Raw genomic sequence first — 17,387 nt, 5'->3', positions numbered from 1 at the left:
CTAAAGAATCCACAAATTGGGCTTCTGAATCGGCCACACAGAAAAAAATAAGTATTCCTACACCTTCAGATGAAACACACATTCTATCAAACTTTGTTCTTAAACGCAAAACACAAACAATGAAAACCAGCGTTTCAACATTGTGAGCCAAATGAACAATTCTTGCCAATGTACCTTTGATCTCAGTTCCCTTCTGAGAGTTCTTTTGCCAAAGTAATATTCTTTTGTCTGGTTTTCCTTGGTATTTTGTTTTGTTTTGTTCTTTTTGTTTGATAAATGTAGCACCAAAGACACAAGGCAAAAAAAAAAAAAAAAAGAAAGAAAGAAAGAAAGAAAAAAAAAAATCTGTCACCTTGCTCTGTTCACAGAAAGCAAAAGTGCAAATGGAGAAGGTTGTGAATGGGAGGTCCCGGCCTCGTCCCCAATCCTGACCCTGTGGATCCTGGAACTTTCGAAAGACTTTAGACTTGAGTTTCTCAAATTAGCCAGCAAAACCTTAAAATAAACTGACATTTTTCAACAGCCCTAGTGCCAATTCCGTTGCCTCAGAAGTAGTCAAATAAATTAGGATTTTTTAGGGGAAAAAAAAAACAACGAAAGATCCTTGAACCCATTTTGAAACAAAACCTGACCTGAAACAAAACATGCAAATAAAAATCTGTGGACAGATGGTGGGTTATGCAGTCACACCCTGCATGGCACAGGGGTAAGCAGTAAGATTAACATTCTCCTTCTTCACATGCCACTTCCAGACCACCACATCCCAGTGTCGTTGGGAGACTTACTTCTGTCCAACGTTATTCTTTCTTTTAGGTCTACATGAGCACATGTGTTACTTCCCCATCCTCCATTCTGGTCCAGTCTCACTGGCCTCCTGTGATTTCTTCCTCATTTCTTATTTCTTTTAGATCTCTACCTGCAGAGTTCCCCAGGATCTCTCTCCCACTTCCTTGCAGATGTTCCTGTACCCCAAAACTGCAGCCCCTGGCTCACATGCCCCTCTCCACACTGTGTTCCTTGCGACCCCGGAAGGCCCCGCAGCACCACATGACCAGTGTACTCGGGCTCCCACCCCCTGCTCTTCTCCTTGTGTGCACTAACCCACCACCATCATACCAGACTGTCGTGGCTCAGTTTCCTTTCCAGAATCCTTCTTTCTCATCACCGCTGCCTCAGAAGCCCCTTCTCATTTCCTAATCACTCTCCCGATCTTCCTTCACTTCATTCCTTTTCTAAGGCCACCGTCCACAACTCATCTTCCCAGGACACTCTTGCCAAAGCTCCACTCTTTCCATCATGCTCACGTAAGCTCATCCTGCTGCAGCCTGCTCTCTCCTCTCTCTGCACCTGAGTGATGCTGGAGAAGGCCGCATCCCTGTCTGGGACTGTCCGCCACACACAGGCCCTCACTGCTGCTCAGAGATCCTAGAACTCCTTCCAGTCGGTCTGCTTCTCCACTCTGCACGACTGCTTCCCACTCACACCTGTCCTGTGTTCGTTTCACTCCTGGCACCCAAACACAACGTCATAGGTAAACTCCTCAACTGGCCTCTATGAAACCCACATCTCCCTGGCATCAGCCCTCTACTGTTCCTCAAAAGACATTTTCCCTCCCATGTAACGCGGACTCCTTCACACGTGCCCTGAAAACCTTCCACAGCCCTGTTGAAAGCAATCTTCTCTAGATTCAACTACTCCTATTGCATGAGTCCTTCTTGAATTTAAGTACCTCTATCTGGTAAAAAGCAAATCATCTCATGCTGTGATGCCTTCTTCCTATTATATCTCTCTCATTCTCCAACCCTTCATTGTCAAGCTCCTTGAAAGGTCAGTATTTTCTCTTTTCTTTCCTCCTGCTCATTCCATAATCCATTGTCACTTGGATTAGGGTGGCATTTCTCACTCTATTAATCAACAGCTCTATTTAAGGACACCAGTTATCTCAATGTTTTTTCAATATTTACTGAACTCAGGGGGGCAATTTTGGCTCGAAGAGATATTTGGCAATATCTGGAGATATGTGATTGTCATCCCTTCCCCAAGGCAGGGAGTCTTGACAGCTAGAGGGTAGAAACCAGGAATATTGCTAAACAGCCTTCAATGCAAAGGACAGCCCACCCCATAACACACCTGGGCCCATATGGTCAGCAGTGCTGATCCTGAGAGAGTGATCTTACTGGATTCCTGTGCAATAATTAAAACTGCTCATCACTGCCTCTGCTTCTAGGCTTCTTCCCTGCCCCTCTCCAGATTTTCAAACCCTACTGATTCCAACTCACGGGCACTCATTCGGCAGGGCTTCAAGTCATGGCTCATAGTTACTTCTCTAATACATCACTTCTGATGCAATTCTTGGGAATTTCCACATTCACTAATGCAGTCCCTTCTGATGCCCTGTGGCTTGGCCCCTCATTCCAATGTTTATAACACAAATCCTGGATTCCCAGTTATTGTAATTCCTCTGCTTAAGTTTAGATCTTGCCTAAAAAAAATCTAGTGTTAAAGGCTTGGTCCCCAGCATGACATCAGTAGAACCTTTAGGAGGTGGGGCTTAGTGGGAGGTCTTTCGGTCACTGGAAACATGCCTTTAAAGGACACTATGGAACCACCCGAGCCCTCTTTTCACTTTGCTGCCTGGCCTTGAAGGGAATGGTTGTGAAGCACCCGCACCACGCACTCCTGCTGCCTTCATGTAGGCCCACAGCAATGGGCCTATGAGCTAAAACCTTTTCTCTTTACAAACTGATTATGTCAGGTATTTGTGAAAGAAAGCTAATACATCCTTCCTCAATTATAATCACCCAACACTTTAACAATCACTTTCTATTTTTCCACTTCACTCTCTCCAATAATCTCAACTTCAAGAATGTCAAACTCCACTGATCCCACGGCCTCCCCCTTTTCATGATTCTCTACCATCTTGCAAATATTCTATAACTCTCTTACCTTTGTCTTGCTTTGCCTAACTGACCTGGAGGAGGAAACCCTAATTGGTTAAATCACATTGTTTGCCGACTCCACAACTGCTCCTTCAAGCTGGAAGTGGTTAGTACAACCACACAACCTCCATGGACACCAACCCAGGCAGGCTCCTGTCGCTGTCAGACACTCACAGTGCATTTCCCCAGTGTGTGCATGCTCCACTCTTCCAAAGATTTGTCTTATCTCTTCTTTCTTTAGAGGCCTTTGCCTCCTCACTTTTCTCAATCTTAGCTAATACTTTACTTTCCATTAGTCTGGTAAAGTGAAACAGTCCAAAATTTTTCAGTAAGTTCCTCCTGTCAAATCTACTGAATTCAGACCAGGGATTTAGCTCAGCTGTGTAGGTGCTTGCCTGGCAAGCATGAGGTCATGAGTTCAATTCCTGGTACAAAAAAAAAAGCAAGATCTTGGATCAAATCTACTGAGTTAATTCCATCTATGCCCCAACACTCACTCTGGCTTCCCCTCTCCTTCTTAGTATGAAGGTCCCTACAGCAATAGCCAGCCCCTTTACCTATGGGTCAAAGTCCATCCCCTCCTTATCCTCTGAAGGACATTATTTCAAAAATTCTTCTGCATCACACTTGCATCATAAAACATTCTGCCCTATTTGACTGTTCTCCCACCTTTAAAACATGAACTCCTGTCATCTTAAAACTAAATAAACTCTCTTTACCCTAGTTTTTCTTTCAGATACTACCCTCTGTCTGCATCCTTATTTTCAGGAAAACAGCAGAAAAAAAGAATTACCTAAATTCCTCTTTGCCCATTCTGTTTTGAATGCTTCCTGATGAGGTTTTTGATTCCACCATTCAACAAATATTTCTTTCTCTTGTCAAGGTCTTTTTCCTATTGCCAAATCCAAGGTGCAGTTTCCATCCCTGTCAGCAGCATTTGGCCATTCCCTCCTATTTATACTTTTTCACTTGGCATAGGAGACCCTCTTCATTTTCCTTTCTTATTCAGCCTCCTTTACTGATTATTTCATCTTCCTGATCTCCCCCTAAGGCTTAGTTCAGATCTCCATCTAGCTCATTCCACTGCTGCTCTGATGGAATCTCAAAGCTTTAACATATTCCTGCCAGCTTATACCACCAGTAGTGTAAGACTGTTCCATATGTGGCTTGCACCACCAGATAGGACTGTGCCGTGCCACCTGATGGGACAGTCATGCATGGGATGGGGGTTCAGAGCCACCTACCAGTGAGATACACAAATTGTGGCCCCAACATGAACATGTTAAACTGAATCTGTGTGATGGCAATTCCTAGGTCTGCAGCTATAGCTTTCTTTAATTCCAGACACACATATCTCATGCACACTGACCTCCACTTGGATGTCTCAAACTTTGCATATCCAGAACCAGTCTTATTTTCTTCTGTGTATTACTCTCCCAACTGCTCCTGTCAGAAACTTTCTTGTTAAAAAAACTTGCAGTCGTCATTGACTGCTCTCTCTCACACACCTCACACCTTGTCTATCAATAAATCCACCTTTAAAATATATCCAAATGGACTTCCGGGAGAACGTGGCAGATAGATAACAGCAGCTATGGCGGCTCTCTGAGATAGCCAGCTTAGATTCCAGGAATGGTGCGGTGTGGGGAGTCCTAAGCAGGGGGAGATATACCCTGCCAACCCAGGAATGAACTAAGCTGAGAGAAACCAACTGGAAATGCAATCCCGGTGCTACAACTGGAACAGCTAAAGTCTCAGTGCGAAGCTGGAACCCCACCTCTGGAAACTGCGCTTGAATTTCCTGCCACTGCTGCATCTGAATTGGCACAGTGGGGTAGAGACGCGAAAGCTCTGAGTGCGGGAATCTACAAACCAAATTGAGAGCAGAGCTGGTGGGAAGCCCTGCATCGACCTGTGGTGAATGAGAGGAATGGGGACCCTTCCATAGACTAGGAGGCTCCAACAGAGGACATTCTTGGACTGGGCAGACTAGCCGGAACAGGACACTGCAGTGACTTCAATCACGTATTCCCCTCTCAAGCAGGATTGCTGGGGAGCGCTTGACCTGGGTGACGCTGCGGACTAAGACCCAGTAGGCTAGCCCAAACCAGGTCCCTGCACCTGGCGGTGCACCCTAATACCGTGAAGCCTTCAGCAGGTTGACTGACCTGGAGGGGCGGGCCCAGCATAGGCTGCCCAGGTCTGTGTCTCGCTAGTATACTGCAGTGGGTGGGAACACCTAGCCGGCACAATTCAAACAAACTGTAACTGACCAAGAAAGAAACTGGGCCTCCTATGTATGAAAGGAACAAAAACTATGGGAAGAGGGAGCAACAAGAAAGGGTCCTCAGTCTCCAATCCTGACAACACTGATCCAGGAAAGGTAAATGCAAAGGAGAATGAAGACAGAAAACATGCAATATCAGGCATGGCACCAATAGACATAAAGTGGTATCTCCGGGATCTCATAGACAAGTTCAAAGGTGAAGTATTTAACCAAGTAAAGCAAGATGTAAGTAGAATAGTTAAAGAAATGCTAAGCACCTCCCAAGAAAAAAAAAAGATGGTGGAATGGAAGAACAGAAAAAAAAGGGGAGAATTGTTTGATGGAGAAAATGTAGAATATGTGAAGCAGGTTCAAAGAGATTACCAGGAAACTAAAAACTCTATTGAAAGCTGGTATAACAGCTTGAAAGAAACTAAGGATAGAGTATCTGAATTGGAGGACAGATTTGTAATGTGGGAACATGAAAGGAAAAACTTCTTAAAAATAACAAGGGAACAAGCAGTAACAACACAAAGGCTAGACGATGATAAGAGAATCTATAACTTAAGAATTAAGAATGTAAAAGAAGAAGCAGGAATACAAACAAATGAACTGCCAAGGCTATTCACAGAAATAATCAAGGAGAACTTCCCTAATACGGAAAAGGTAAAGGTACTCAGATGTATGAGGCATACAGGACCCCAGCTACCTACAACCCAAACAGAACTACACTCAGGCATATAATAATCAAAATTCCAGAAATCCAATATAAGAACAGAATATTAAAAGCTGTCAGAGACAAGAAACAGATCACCTACAAGGGAACACCCATTAGAATTACAGCAGACTTCTCGGCACAACCTATCAAATCACGAAGAGCGTGGGGCAAAATAATTCAAACTTTGAAAGACAATAACCTCCAGCCAAGAGTGATATATCCTGTACAACTGTCCCTAGAAATTAATGGAGAAACAAGGTGCTTCCAGGATAAAGAGGAACTAGGGGAATTTGCAACCACCAATTAAACTCTACAGAGATTACTGCAGGACACTCTAAAAGAGAAATATACCAAGATTCCAGAAAGGCCACAATGAATGGAGCAGAAAGCAAAATGAAGAAGACAAACTGACAACTAATGACAGAAAAAGAGCTCAACAGAAGTGAGGCAAAGAAGGTTGGATGGTATGAATAGTTATTTAAAGAAAACAAGACATCATAATAGCTAGTGCTGATTTAATATCATCTTGTTTTGAAGTCGCATCAAGCTTTTGTTCTTCTGTCCCCATCGGTCTTAACATGTTGTATCTTATTGGATTTTTATTATATGTGATAATATAAACAAAAACTTTTATAGACAAGGAGATAATACAGAAACCATTGTTCATTTTCTGTTAGTTGGTTCTAAATACCCTGTAATACTGTCATTCTCTTGAATGGTTTTTACATTATCTTGATATGTTTGATGCTACAGTATACAAAGTTATACTCAAAGATTTCAAGGAAAGAGACACTATGGTAACTACTTTTATGTTGGGATATCTTGTGGTGAAACACTATTTTGCTTAAATGGTTATGTTCTGACCTGTGCTGTTTTGTTGTTATGTCCTCTTTTATCTCAATCTCCTTTTGTTATTACCTACTTTTTTATCTTTTTAATTAAGGGAAAAATAAATAAGAAATAGCAGGCTATATTATAGTAACCCACTTTGACTTCCCTATTAACTTGATTTGAAACCCTGTATTGCTTTCACCATCTTGTTTTGACTCATTTACTCTATTCTGTTTTGCTTGATAGTACCAAGTTTGAGAGTATAGGCAACTGTGAAGACAATAAGATTCACTATGTTGCCCATTCTGGTTTGACCAGAAATGGGCATAGTCATGTAATGTCTCCAATGTTTTGGTTTTATTGGTTTTGTTCTTTACTGTTTTGTTCAATTTTATTATAACTGATGATATATGCAATTCTTTTTAAGATAGCAAGAGGCATTATGATAACCATTGTTGATCACCTTGTATTCTGTTTTTTTAATTTTTTTTAATTTTATTTAAGAGGAAAAAGAGAAAAACAAAACAAAACAAAGCAGTGTAAGGTTACACATAATACAGAACTACAAAAAAAAAAAAAATAACAGTAAGAAATCACCTGTTAATAGATTACATATTATCATCTTGGAAATAGTTGCTCAAATCACAGTATCAGTCCATCCTTTGGATTTGACTGACTCTGTTTTGTTATGTCACATTTGGTTTTATTCTCTTCAAAAAAAAAAGTAGTAAGAACTGTGGGAGTAATAAAATCCAAAATGTATAATTGTCATTGTAAAAAAAAGAGGAAAAGAAAGTACTCTAAAGGATATAACTGCATGTATATTTAAGCGTATAAGATAGATAACCATATTACTGAGTTTTTGTTGGATCATTGAACAGAACTGTTTTCAGTCTCACTATTTGAATGTCTACTTTATATGCTTTAATTTTGTAACTTGAACAACTATTTCTAAAATGACAATATGTAATCTATTAACTAATGATTTCCTACTGTTTATTTATTTTTTTTTTTGAAATTCTGTATAACTTGTACCCTTTTACTGGTTTTTTTTTCAATTAAATAAAATTTAAAATTAAATAAATAAATAAAATATATCCAAAATTTGAAAGCATCCAACTGTAACCACAGCCATTGCTCAGAATCAGTACACCACCAGCCTTTCCTTGGTTCTTACAAAGGTTCAATAAGCTTTCCTGCCTTTGTTCTGCTTCTCTATTCTTGTTTTTCAATATAGCTAAGGTGACCTTATTAACATAAAAGTGAGGTCATCTCTGCTCAGAATCTCCACATTTATTCTCCAAAGATTAACCTGCAATGACTTCCCAACTCAGAGTACAGTACCTTGTAAAATCCTCAAATCCTTCCCTACCTTCCATATTCTGGCCCAGTCACACTGGTTTCTGGTCAGTTTCTCATTCACATTACAAATCTCCAAACTCAAGATCTTTATTTATGCTACTGCCACCTGGAATATTTCACCTCTGCATTTCCAACAGTTTTTTCCAGGCAGTACTCTCAAGTCTTTCCAGTTGGCACCTTCTAGATGCAATGTTACGCCCTAAACACCTTTTTAAAAATTTTCACCCTCCCCACACAATCCCTGTTTTGTTACCTCTGAAAGACTTATCATTTGACATGTAACGTATTTTATTTGCTTTGTCTTAACATCTCTTCCACTAAACTATCAGCTCCACAAATACAGGTTATTTTTTTTTTTTAATTTAAAGAGAAAAAAGAAAGGACATAAAAAAAAAACAAAGCAGTAAAAGGGTACAAGTAATACAGAATTTCAAGAAAAAAATATACAGTAAGAAATCACTAGTTAATAGGTTACATATTGTCTTCTTAGAAACAGTTGTCCAAATTATAAAATTAAATCATATAAAGTGGACATTCATACAGTGATATTGGAGACAGTTCTGTTCAATGATCCAACAAAAGCTCAGTAATATGGTTTTCCATCCTACACACTCAAATGTGTCTGCAGTTATATCCCTTAGTCCACCTTCCTTTTCTCTCTTTTTTACAATAACAATTACACTTTTTGTGTTTTATTACTCCCAAATACAGGTTATTTTTTTCTGTGTGCTAAGACCTAAAATAGTAGAGATTAAATAAATATTAGCTGAGCAAATTAGTATCTTTTTTGGGGATCTTTCTTAGGATCAAATTTATTTTCACCTGGTTAAAGATAATTAAATTAAATTTAAAATTAAATAATATTCTCCATGAAGTACTATCTTCCTTCAAAAAAGGAGCCAATTCCCGAAAATCCCAAATGGTGATGATAATTACTCTTCAAATTTGCCTCTGTGTATGTGAAAATGATATTTAATTAAGAATACATGTATTTATTCCACTTTAAACCTCTCATTTCTAGGTTTATTTCACTATTCAGTCTTTCTAAATTGTATGGCTTCTCTTCATCTTCCCTGGTTTACCCTAATTTTCTTTTGCCAAACCAAACTATTATTTCCTCTGAATTTGGTAGTAGCTAAATCCTTTTTTAAAAAATCAACTGGCATGAGGTTAGACAATAAGACTAATCCTGCTTATAAAAGGTCAAGAGAGTTGCATGTAAACCTAAAGTTCTGGAAAGACTGGAAAATGAGAAATTAATAGTGAGACTGAGAACATTAAACAATTCCTTAGCCTCTGCTGCCTCCCATGTGGACCACAGCCTTGTTTCTATACGCATCTCCCCACTTTCCACAAGCATCTCCACTGCTCCTCGTACTCCATGTGTCGCCCTATGTGTGCACACACTCTCACTCCCTTTTGAGTTACTGGTCAGTGCCAATAAACGCAGGGTCCCCTAGTTTTCTCAGCTCAGTGAGACTTGGAGTGAAACTGGAGTCGCTGGGGCCAGCACTGACTACCCAGCTTTAACTGATGTCTTAAGTCTCTTTTGTTTTTAACCAGAGAGCAAGGGTTGGGAGCCCTGAGGAGTTGGGGGGCAGAGGCTGATATTCTACATCTGCTAACGGCCACACTGCACAACATTCCTCTGCTCCATCACCATGTGCATGATTGCCTATCAAGAGTTTCAACCACAGCCTATTTCTGCAGTTTTGACTTCCAAGAATGCATTTCGCAAGATTATCTGGGACTCTTCCCAGCTTCATTTTGACCAATCCCCAGAATCATCACGTACCAAATCTACTTTCATGCATGGCCCCACACAATGGTCATTACTCACATGCTCCCAGAGCATCTGTCCCATGCTGCCATTTCCCTGACCAGATCTCCCTTGACTGGTTTTGAAAATAAGAATGTGATGAATTATATTTCATTGATAGAGGGAAACAGATAATGTTAGTGAAGGAACAGTGACAGAAAAAGAAGACAACATGGGAAAATGTTATGATAAAATATTAATAAAACATTTATAGGGCTGAGGATTTAGCTCAGCAGCATAAGCATCTGCCTTGCAAGCGTGCAGTCATGAGTTTGATCCCCGGTTCCAAAAATAAAAATAAAACATTTATAAATCAAACTTCCATTGTGATTATATTAAAAAGACAAAAGTTGGACGATGATTGCGATGGTTCCCACCACAACTAGATCACCAAGTTATCTCTTCAATGCCAGCAATTTGCCAGATTCCTTTTACCTTGACTCCCTCCTACACAGTCACTTGACCTCAGAGCAGCTCTAAGTCATAGTTTCTAGTTTCAACATGGTCCCACCTCCTCACATACTCTGGACCAGCAAAAACACAGCCACAACTCTGCTTACACCTTAACATTCACCTGGGCTGCAAAGGCAGTTGGGGGGTGGAGAGAAAGCAATGCAGCTATGCACATGGCACACAGTTGAGAAACGGCAGCAAGCAATAGAAAAGCTGCTGCCCAGCTCCAAAATGGGCTGCAGCCTTCCAGCCGCACAGGGCTTGATACAACAGCACTTACGTAGCCAGGATTTATGTAGCTGCTACAGCACAGTATGGACACCGAGCTGTGGAAAACTTAAGTTTGTTCATGATCTCAGTGACCAAAGTTATTCCAATAGTGCTGCTTTCTCATGTCTTTTTTCTAAGCAAAAGAAAAATAAATTCTGAAGGAAACAAACTAATAATGATAGCATTTTATTCTCTCTGTTGCCCAAATTATGTAAATGTACTGGGACATAAAAACACCAGGCTCTTGAGTCTTTTAAAATCTGAACTACTTGAGAAAAAGGCCTGAGTAAACCTGATCTCTACAAACTATAGTTGGAGCTTTCAAAATGCCAGATGGAGAAAAACAGAATACTGATTTTTCAGTTCCTTTTCTTCTTCTCAGGCTTCTGTTTTCAACTTTAGTTTGCCTTTGGGATCTCTTGGCTCCCACGTTCATACTGTCACCTGCATTTCTGATTTCAAAATCTGGTCTGGATCAACTCACCCAACATTGTCTTGGCATTGCCCAGCCCTCCTACATGAGTGGATCCGTGATTCACACTGACGCTGTAATCTTCTGCCCACAAAAAGAATTGTTCTTATAAATATAAGGCTTGATTCCCTGGAGCACTATGTTCTCAAGGGACCCCTTCTGCATCTCCTGTTTGTTTGCCATGGAGACAGCAATGGGTAATATTTGTTTACTGCGAGACTGAAATATACTAGCTATGGTGATGCAAAGGAGAAAATTATAAGTAGCTATTTAAGAGCTACACAAAAATCTGGTACGTAACGAGCATCAGAGATGTGAAAATCTGTAGGGCATAAAACAAATCCCAGATTCCTCCCCAAACATGATATGAACATACAACTAGAAAAAGATAACAGCTAGGATACAGAAATCTGTTATCAACTATACATGGAGAGTAATCGTGATCAATGGTTTTTAACTCCATTGGTGTAGGTAAGGAAATGGCTCTTGATAAGCAGCACGACAGTGAAACATTAAAAAGTGAGCTGGGCATAGTGGTGCACACCTGTAATGCCAGCACTCAGGAGGATGATGCAGGAGGATGAGTATGAATTTTGAGGCCAACCTGGACTACATAGAGAGTTCAAGTCTAGCTTAAACTACATTGTGAGACCCTGCCTCAAAAAGAAAGAAAGAAACAAACAAACCAATGCTAAAGGTATTGCAAAGTGGAAGACTGATGGTGTATCTGTACTTCACTGGTTGTGATGAACACACTGCTGAGGCATGCCAATCTCTAATACCACAATACACTAGAATTCTGTCCCCTAGAAAACTCTTTTATTTTCATTATATGAATTAGTATGAACTGCATATATGTTTACCTTACGCACCAACACCTTGCTGAACTCAGCTCTTTTTAGGTTATGCTACCTAAAGAGTATCAACCAGAAAGTCACTAAAAGAAAGGGGAAGCTCCCTAAGTTTGTACCAATATCATTCATGAATGTGAAACATCTGTCAGTTCTGTTCTACAATCAATTCTAAAAGTATGAAGATCTACAAAACTGCTCTGCTCCTTTAAGACACAGGAATATTGGTGAGCATTTGTAATTTCCTTCACTGAAAATCTCACTACATACAGTAAGAAAGTCATTGAATACTATGTCTTTCTATTACATCTGAGTGATTGCCCAGTAGGCAATCTGCGAGCAAGCCACAGGAGCCCCACACTGTGAAGTAAAATGGGATCGTGGGTAACAGTCTTCTGTGATCCTTTTCAGCCCTGAGCACTGTCTGCTTTCCTGACTGTCGGCTGAACTGAATGGGCAGTGAGAAAAAAAGCAAAGAACGAGTTCATTTTTTGGTCTTCACTAATATCATACCCTGCCAATTACAGACGTGGCACTTATATACTTGACTTTGAAAATAACCCCCAAAAGATTTTTGCATTGCTAACATAATTGATAAAATAAGCCCTTTGTAGTAGGGACAAATATCAGTAAATCCAGGTGGGTCCTGTCATGCTTTTCCTACATATCTGATACAATACTATGGCAGATCCTCTCTCTCTACATGAGCCTAATATAAAATCTACTTAGTACACACATTTTGCAAGGCATCCTATGCACTTAATTTTCTTTAAACAAGACACTAATGAAATCGCTGTAGCATCTAATAAGATTTTTAATTCCTAAGGGTAGAAAGCATGCTAATTTTTAATGAGTCTAATTGAGTAGAAGCATTAGTTCCCCCCTCTTGATAGGAATAACCAATAGAATATCCCTAGTCCTAAATGGTTTATTATTAAGGTTCCTGAAGGAAATCAGAGTTGGCGTATGTCCATTGTAAATGACTAGCAACAGCCCATGTGTAATTTGCTCAGTAAAGACAACAAGTTTCCGGAGTTAACAAGAACATAAACAGCAACAGTATCAGTGAGTCAGAGTACCAGTATTAGTGAATGAAGTGCAAGTTTTAGAAAGCCAATGCTCTTTTACTGCAGAGTAATTTCCCGCCTGCAATTACAGGAGTAATGGGAAGATCAAGCCTGGAGTGCATGATGCCCAGACGCAGCAGTTCAGGAACCTAACGACACTGCAGCTTTGAAGACAGTCAATGCCACCAGAGCTCATATCAGACGTGGAACCACTGCAGAAAAGTTTTCTAAACAATCTTTTCCCCTGTTTTGTGCAAAAATCTCTAGCTAACCAATACAAACTTAAAAAACAGTAGTTGTACTCACAAACTCCGGGACTTGGAAATCCTGCTGTTCTTCTAGTGACCCGCAATTAGAGAGAATTGTCTGGTCCAAGTTTTCCAACACTAAAAATAAGTAGACAGATAAATCAATCAATAAAGCAGGCAAGCAAGCACACGTTTTTCACTGACTATACATGACAAGGAGAGAATGCATGGCCCATCCACAGCTTTTTTTTTTTTTTTACATTTTTAATGCTTGCAGCTATGATAGAGGGTGTTCAGCAGCTGTTTCATCCACTGGACAGGACATCAGGTGTTCAGAGACCCTAGGCTAGGTCTAGTGTGGAAACTAAATAAAAGTCTAGCTAAGGAACATGTCAGCCCCCTACTGTTCTTTTTCCTGTTACAACACAGGGAACTGATGTGCAGTCATTTCAAAAACCTAAGAGGAAACAGATGAAGTTAATTTTAATAGTAAAATCTATTTAATCCACAATGCCAATTACCATCTGAATACTATAATCCATATTTTTAAAATGGTTAGTGAGCTGTTTTACATTTTTTTTTTCTTGGAGTAAGTCTTAGACATCCAGCATGTTATTTTCTACTCACCACCTATTTCAATGCAGACTTGCTACATTTCAAAGGTCCAGTGGCCACATGTGACTAGCAGGTACTATACTGGCCAAGTATAATGTGAATAGGGATAGAGAAAAAAAGTAGAAGGTAGGTCATTCTGCAAAACACTAGTCCTGTCTTGCCAACAAGATACTGACATGAATAAAAGGACTGTTCCAGATTAAAAATCACAAGAACACAAAATTTCAGGTTGGGGATTAGCTCTGCAGTAGAGCACTTGCCTGGTATATGGGAGGCCCTGGGTATGATCTCCAGGAAAGCAAAAAAAGAAAAAGAAGGAGAAGAATGGCACTATGGAAATATTGATGTGGGATAATTTTGGCTATGCAGGAAAATACTCTTCAGTATTTCAGTTCACATATAATTTAATGTTTAAACAAATTTAGATGTTCTCATTTATCAAAGACCTGAGTTTCTTCAAGTCAATGACATGAAAAAAGTAAAAAGCTTAAAGGGGCAAAAAGTCTAAGACACCTATAATTTATTAAAAAGATACGGCCCTCAACTGGCCCTAACTTGGACAAAGCAGTTGCAAAGGACTTATTTTTTTTTAAATTAGGTAGTATGAAGTATTACATTATAGGAAACTGCTTATAATTTTAGTAACTGTGATGTTGCCTTAGCTTTATAGTAAGTATAGTAACTTTTCCCCCTCCATAAACACTATGTTTAACAAAACAAAACAAAACAAAACAAACAAACAAAAAAAAAAACCATTAAAGACTTTTGTGAAGGAGAAGGCAGGTTCCTTCCTACCAACCCAGAAAAATTCCTCCTTTCAGTGGCCCAGAAGAATAACTCTTATGATTTGTGGAAGCAAACTCAAGTGACTGTTTACAAAACAAATCTGCCAACAATGGAGACAATTCAATGAACAAGTATGTGGGCTTGGAACCTAAGAAATCATCCAGTATTATAGTTTAGGTTCACACAGAATTGGAGGGGAGGGGGCTTTATTTGTCCACTTAATTCACGTCTTTGTGCTTCCTATGACCTAGAAAGAAAAGCTGGCAGAAATGACAGTACAAACGAGGGACTACATTTTTCTGAAAACTTCAGTTCAACAGAGTACTCCACATGGAACCCAGTGCAGAAATAGGACAAATTAGATGAACCTAGGCTTGAAAGTGAAAATCAAAGGTGCAGTTAAGATGCTTGCCTCTGAAAACCCCACGAGGGCAATGGAATTTCTATAGTCTGTTAAACTTAGTGCATTTTAATATAATAAGCTCCCTCTAACAGCAGAACAAAGGTTATCCAAAGTAATCATATTCCTGAAGATCACCCTTAAAACTAACATGTTTGTGTACACACTTGGCTGTGAGAAGAACGTTCTAAGCTGGTGTTATATAAATCTGTTACATCTGGAAGGGTAGAGTTAACCTTCTACGGCACTGAGAGATACTGAAGAAATTACTTCAGTGGTATTTATGATATGTTGTTTTATGGCAGAACCAGGAAGTTGATAAAACATACTACTGCATTTATTTTTACAGGATTATAAATCTGATGTAGTGGCTCCATGTCAACATCTAATCTGAATTCTTGTATGATGAGCTACCCTATTTATCTAATACATAACTAAGGTCAACAGATAAGAAAGAGCTCCTATCTTTGATTAGAGGGAGGCAGGCTTTATAAAAGTACTCATTTTGCCTAAAGACAGAAGAGAAAGAAAATGTATTATACAAATATCCTATCAAATTAAAAGTATATATGCAGCTTAAAAGGATTTATGAGAAAAAGATTTATAGTTTTATTCTTTTAGTAATGGAAGATAATATATTCATTAGTTAATGTTAACACAGAGGAGAAACTGTAAATTTGAGCAAATAAAAACAGAAATGGCTTTACTGAAACATCATCTAGCTAGAACAAAGCTACCGCTGTTATACTTACGACCTTATATAGTACTGAGAAGCAAATGATTTATGATGCTAATGTGATAACTACATTTCACTACGGAGGAGCTCCAGTAAATGTCTGACATTCTTGTTTCTGGTAATCTAACATAGTTGAGAAAATTCATTTCTTAACAAAAATAATCAGAATCAAGGTGACACTCTAGGAGCATTTTCTATTAAAACAGGTAGAATTAAGGGGAAATGCTGAAAATGCAAAAATGTTGATTGTATTTCTACATAATGTTTCCCTAATACAACATTTTGAAACGTATTTTAACGCTGTCACTATGCCTCATACAACAGATGTACTACACTGAACAAGTATCAGCATTAATGAATTTAATTGCAGCACCTAGACCAGAATAAAAGTACTTGGGACTTCTATGTCACCTATTCATCAAAAGATTGGGTAGAGCAACGGAACTTTGGATGGACAATGGAGAGCTTATTGAATGTTAAGGTCAACAAACTTTATATTCATCAACTACTTTATATTTTGGACTGACGTTATGTTTTAAGGGCTTAGGAATACCAAAAAACACCCAGATACAGTTATCTCTTCTTGAGGAAAGGAATTCAAGAACAATTCCTTAATTAAAGTTAATAATTAAAGTTAATTTAAGTATCATTTAGAAGCAGCAGACCAGACATATTTTTACGGGGCTGTAAGAATACTACTAATTGGATTACTTTAGGTAAATACCAAGTACTTAATTTAGGTCAAAATAAACCCAAAAAATATCTACTTTTCCTATGTTTAACAGAAACAAAATTAATCACCTACCAATTAGTTAAAAAGGAAAGGAAGACAGAGCACTTTTAAAAAAACTTTATCAATGTACAATAAACTTTAATGAAGTTAGTGGGGTAAGACTGAAGCAATTAAGCCCTTGGTGGTTACTGGTCTGACTTCCTTATTTGGTAACCCAAAATGAAGTGCCAAAGAGAAATATTAGAGGCTGGATTGCATCACTGGATTATTAACAGGACACTGCAAAGTTCCTATCAAGATTCCTTGCTTGCCAATTAGAAATGCAGTAATAAAATTTTATTATTCTAATTGCAAAACAGATAACCTATATGGCAAAGCTGAGACTTTAAACTGACTAATAAAAAGTCTATCTATAATTTTATAACTTAGTGAATTTACTGACCATCAGAAAAAGACAAAACAACCTCTTATGAAATTCAGAGACCAAAACCAAAGTACCTGATAAGTAGTACCCTTGGAGTGAAGATAATCACAGCAGGGCCTGTTGCAAAGTGCGTCAGCCACGGATGAGAGCAATGATTGTGTTCAAGTCTCAACTCCACAAACTGCTGGCTGCATGATCCCGGGAAAGGCTCAGTTTATTTATCTGCAGCTGATAACATTACTTTCTCTAATAATTTCACAGCATTGTGCCAAGATACAAATGAAAATTTCAAAGCACGTTGTGTTAAAAATAAAAGCACTATACAAGTATAAATTAACTTAGAACTTCACTGAGTATATTATTTTTGCATGACAATATTGAATGTCTGGCCATATTT

General features: G+C 38.9%; 1 protein-coding gene across 5 annotated transcripts in view; it reads right to left on the bottom strand.

Annotated features, from left to right (window-relative positions):
* Ano6 (anoctamin 6) overlaps window positions 1-17,387 on the bottom strand; it is a 183,531-nt gene that overhangs the window by 102,328 nt on the left and 63,816 nt on the right. For 4 of the 5 annotated variants that reach the window (XM_063254601.1, XM_063254599.1, XM_013159322.3 and 1 more), the window contains one exon: window positions 13,355-13,434. The exons of the other annotated variant lie outside the window; for it this stretch is intronic. In XM_063254601.1, the coding sequence (XP_063110671.1) occupies window positions 13,355-13,434 (80 nt within the window). The remainder of the gene's footprint in view (window positions 1-13,354; window positions 13,435-17,387) is intronic. 5 annotated transcript variants of the gene reach the window in all.

This window comes from Cavia porcellus, unplaced genomic scaffold (genome assembly GCF_034190915.1).
Source record: "Cavia porcellus strain 051 isolate PalLab524CR breed Dunkin Hartley unplaced genomic scaffold, mCavPor4.1 scaffold_8, whole genome shotgun sequence".
Lineage (NCBI taxonomy): Eukaryota > Metazoa > Chordata > Mammalia > Rodentia > Caviidae > Cavia > Cavia porcellus.
Note: the sequence above shows the minus strand (reverse complement) of the source record. Positions and strands in the feature narration are given on the sequence as shown.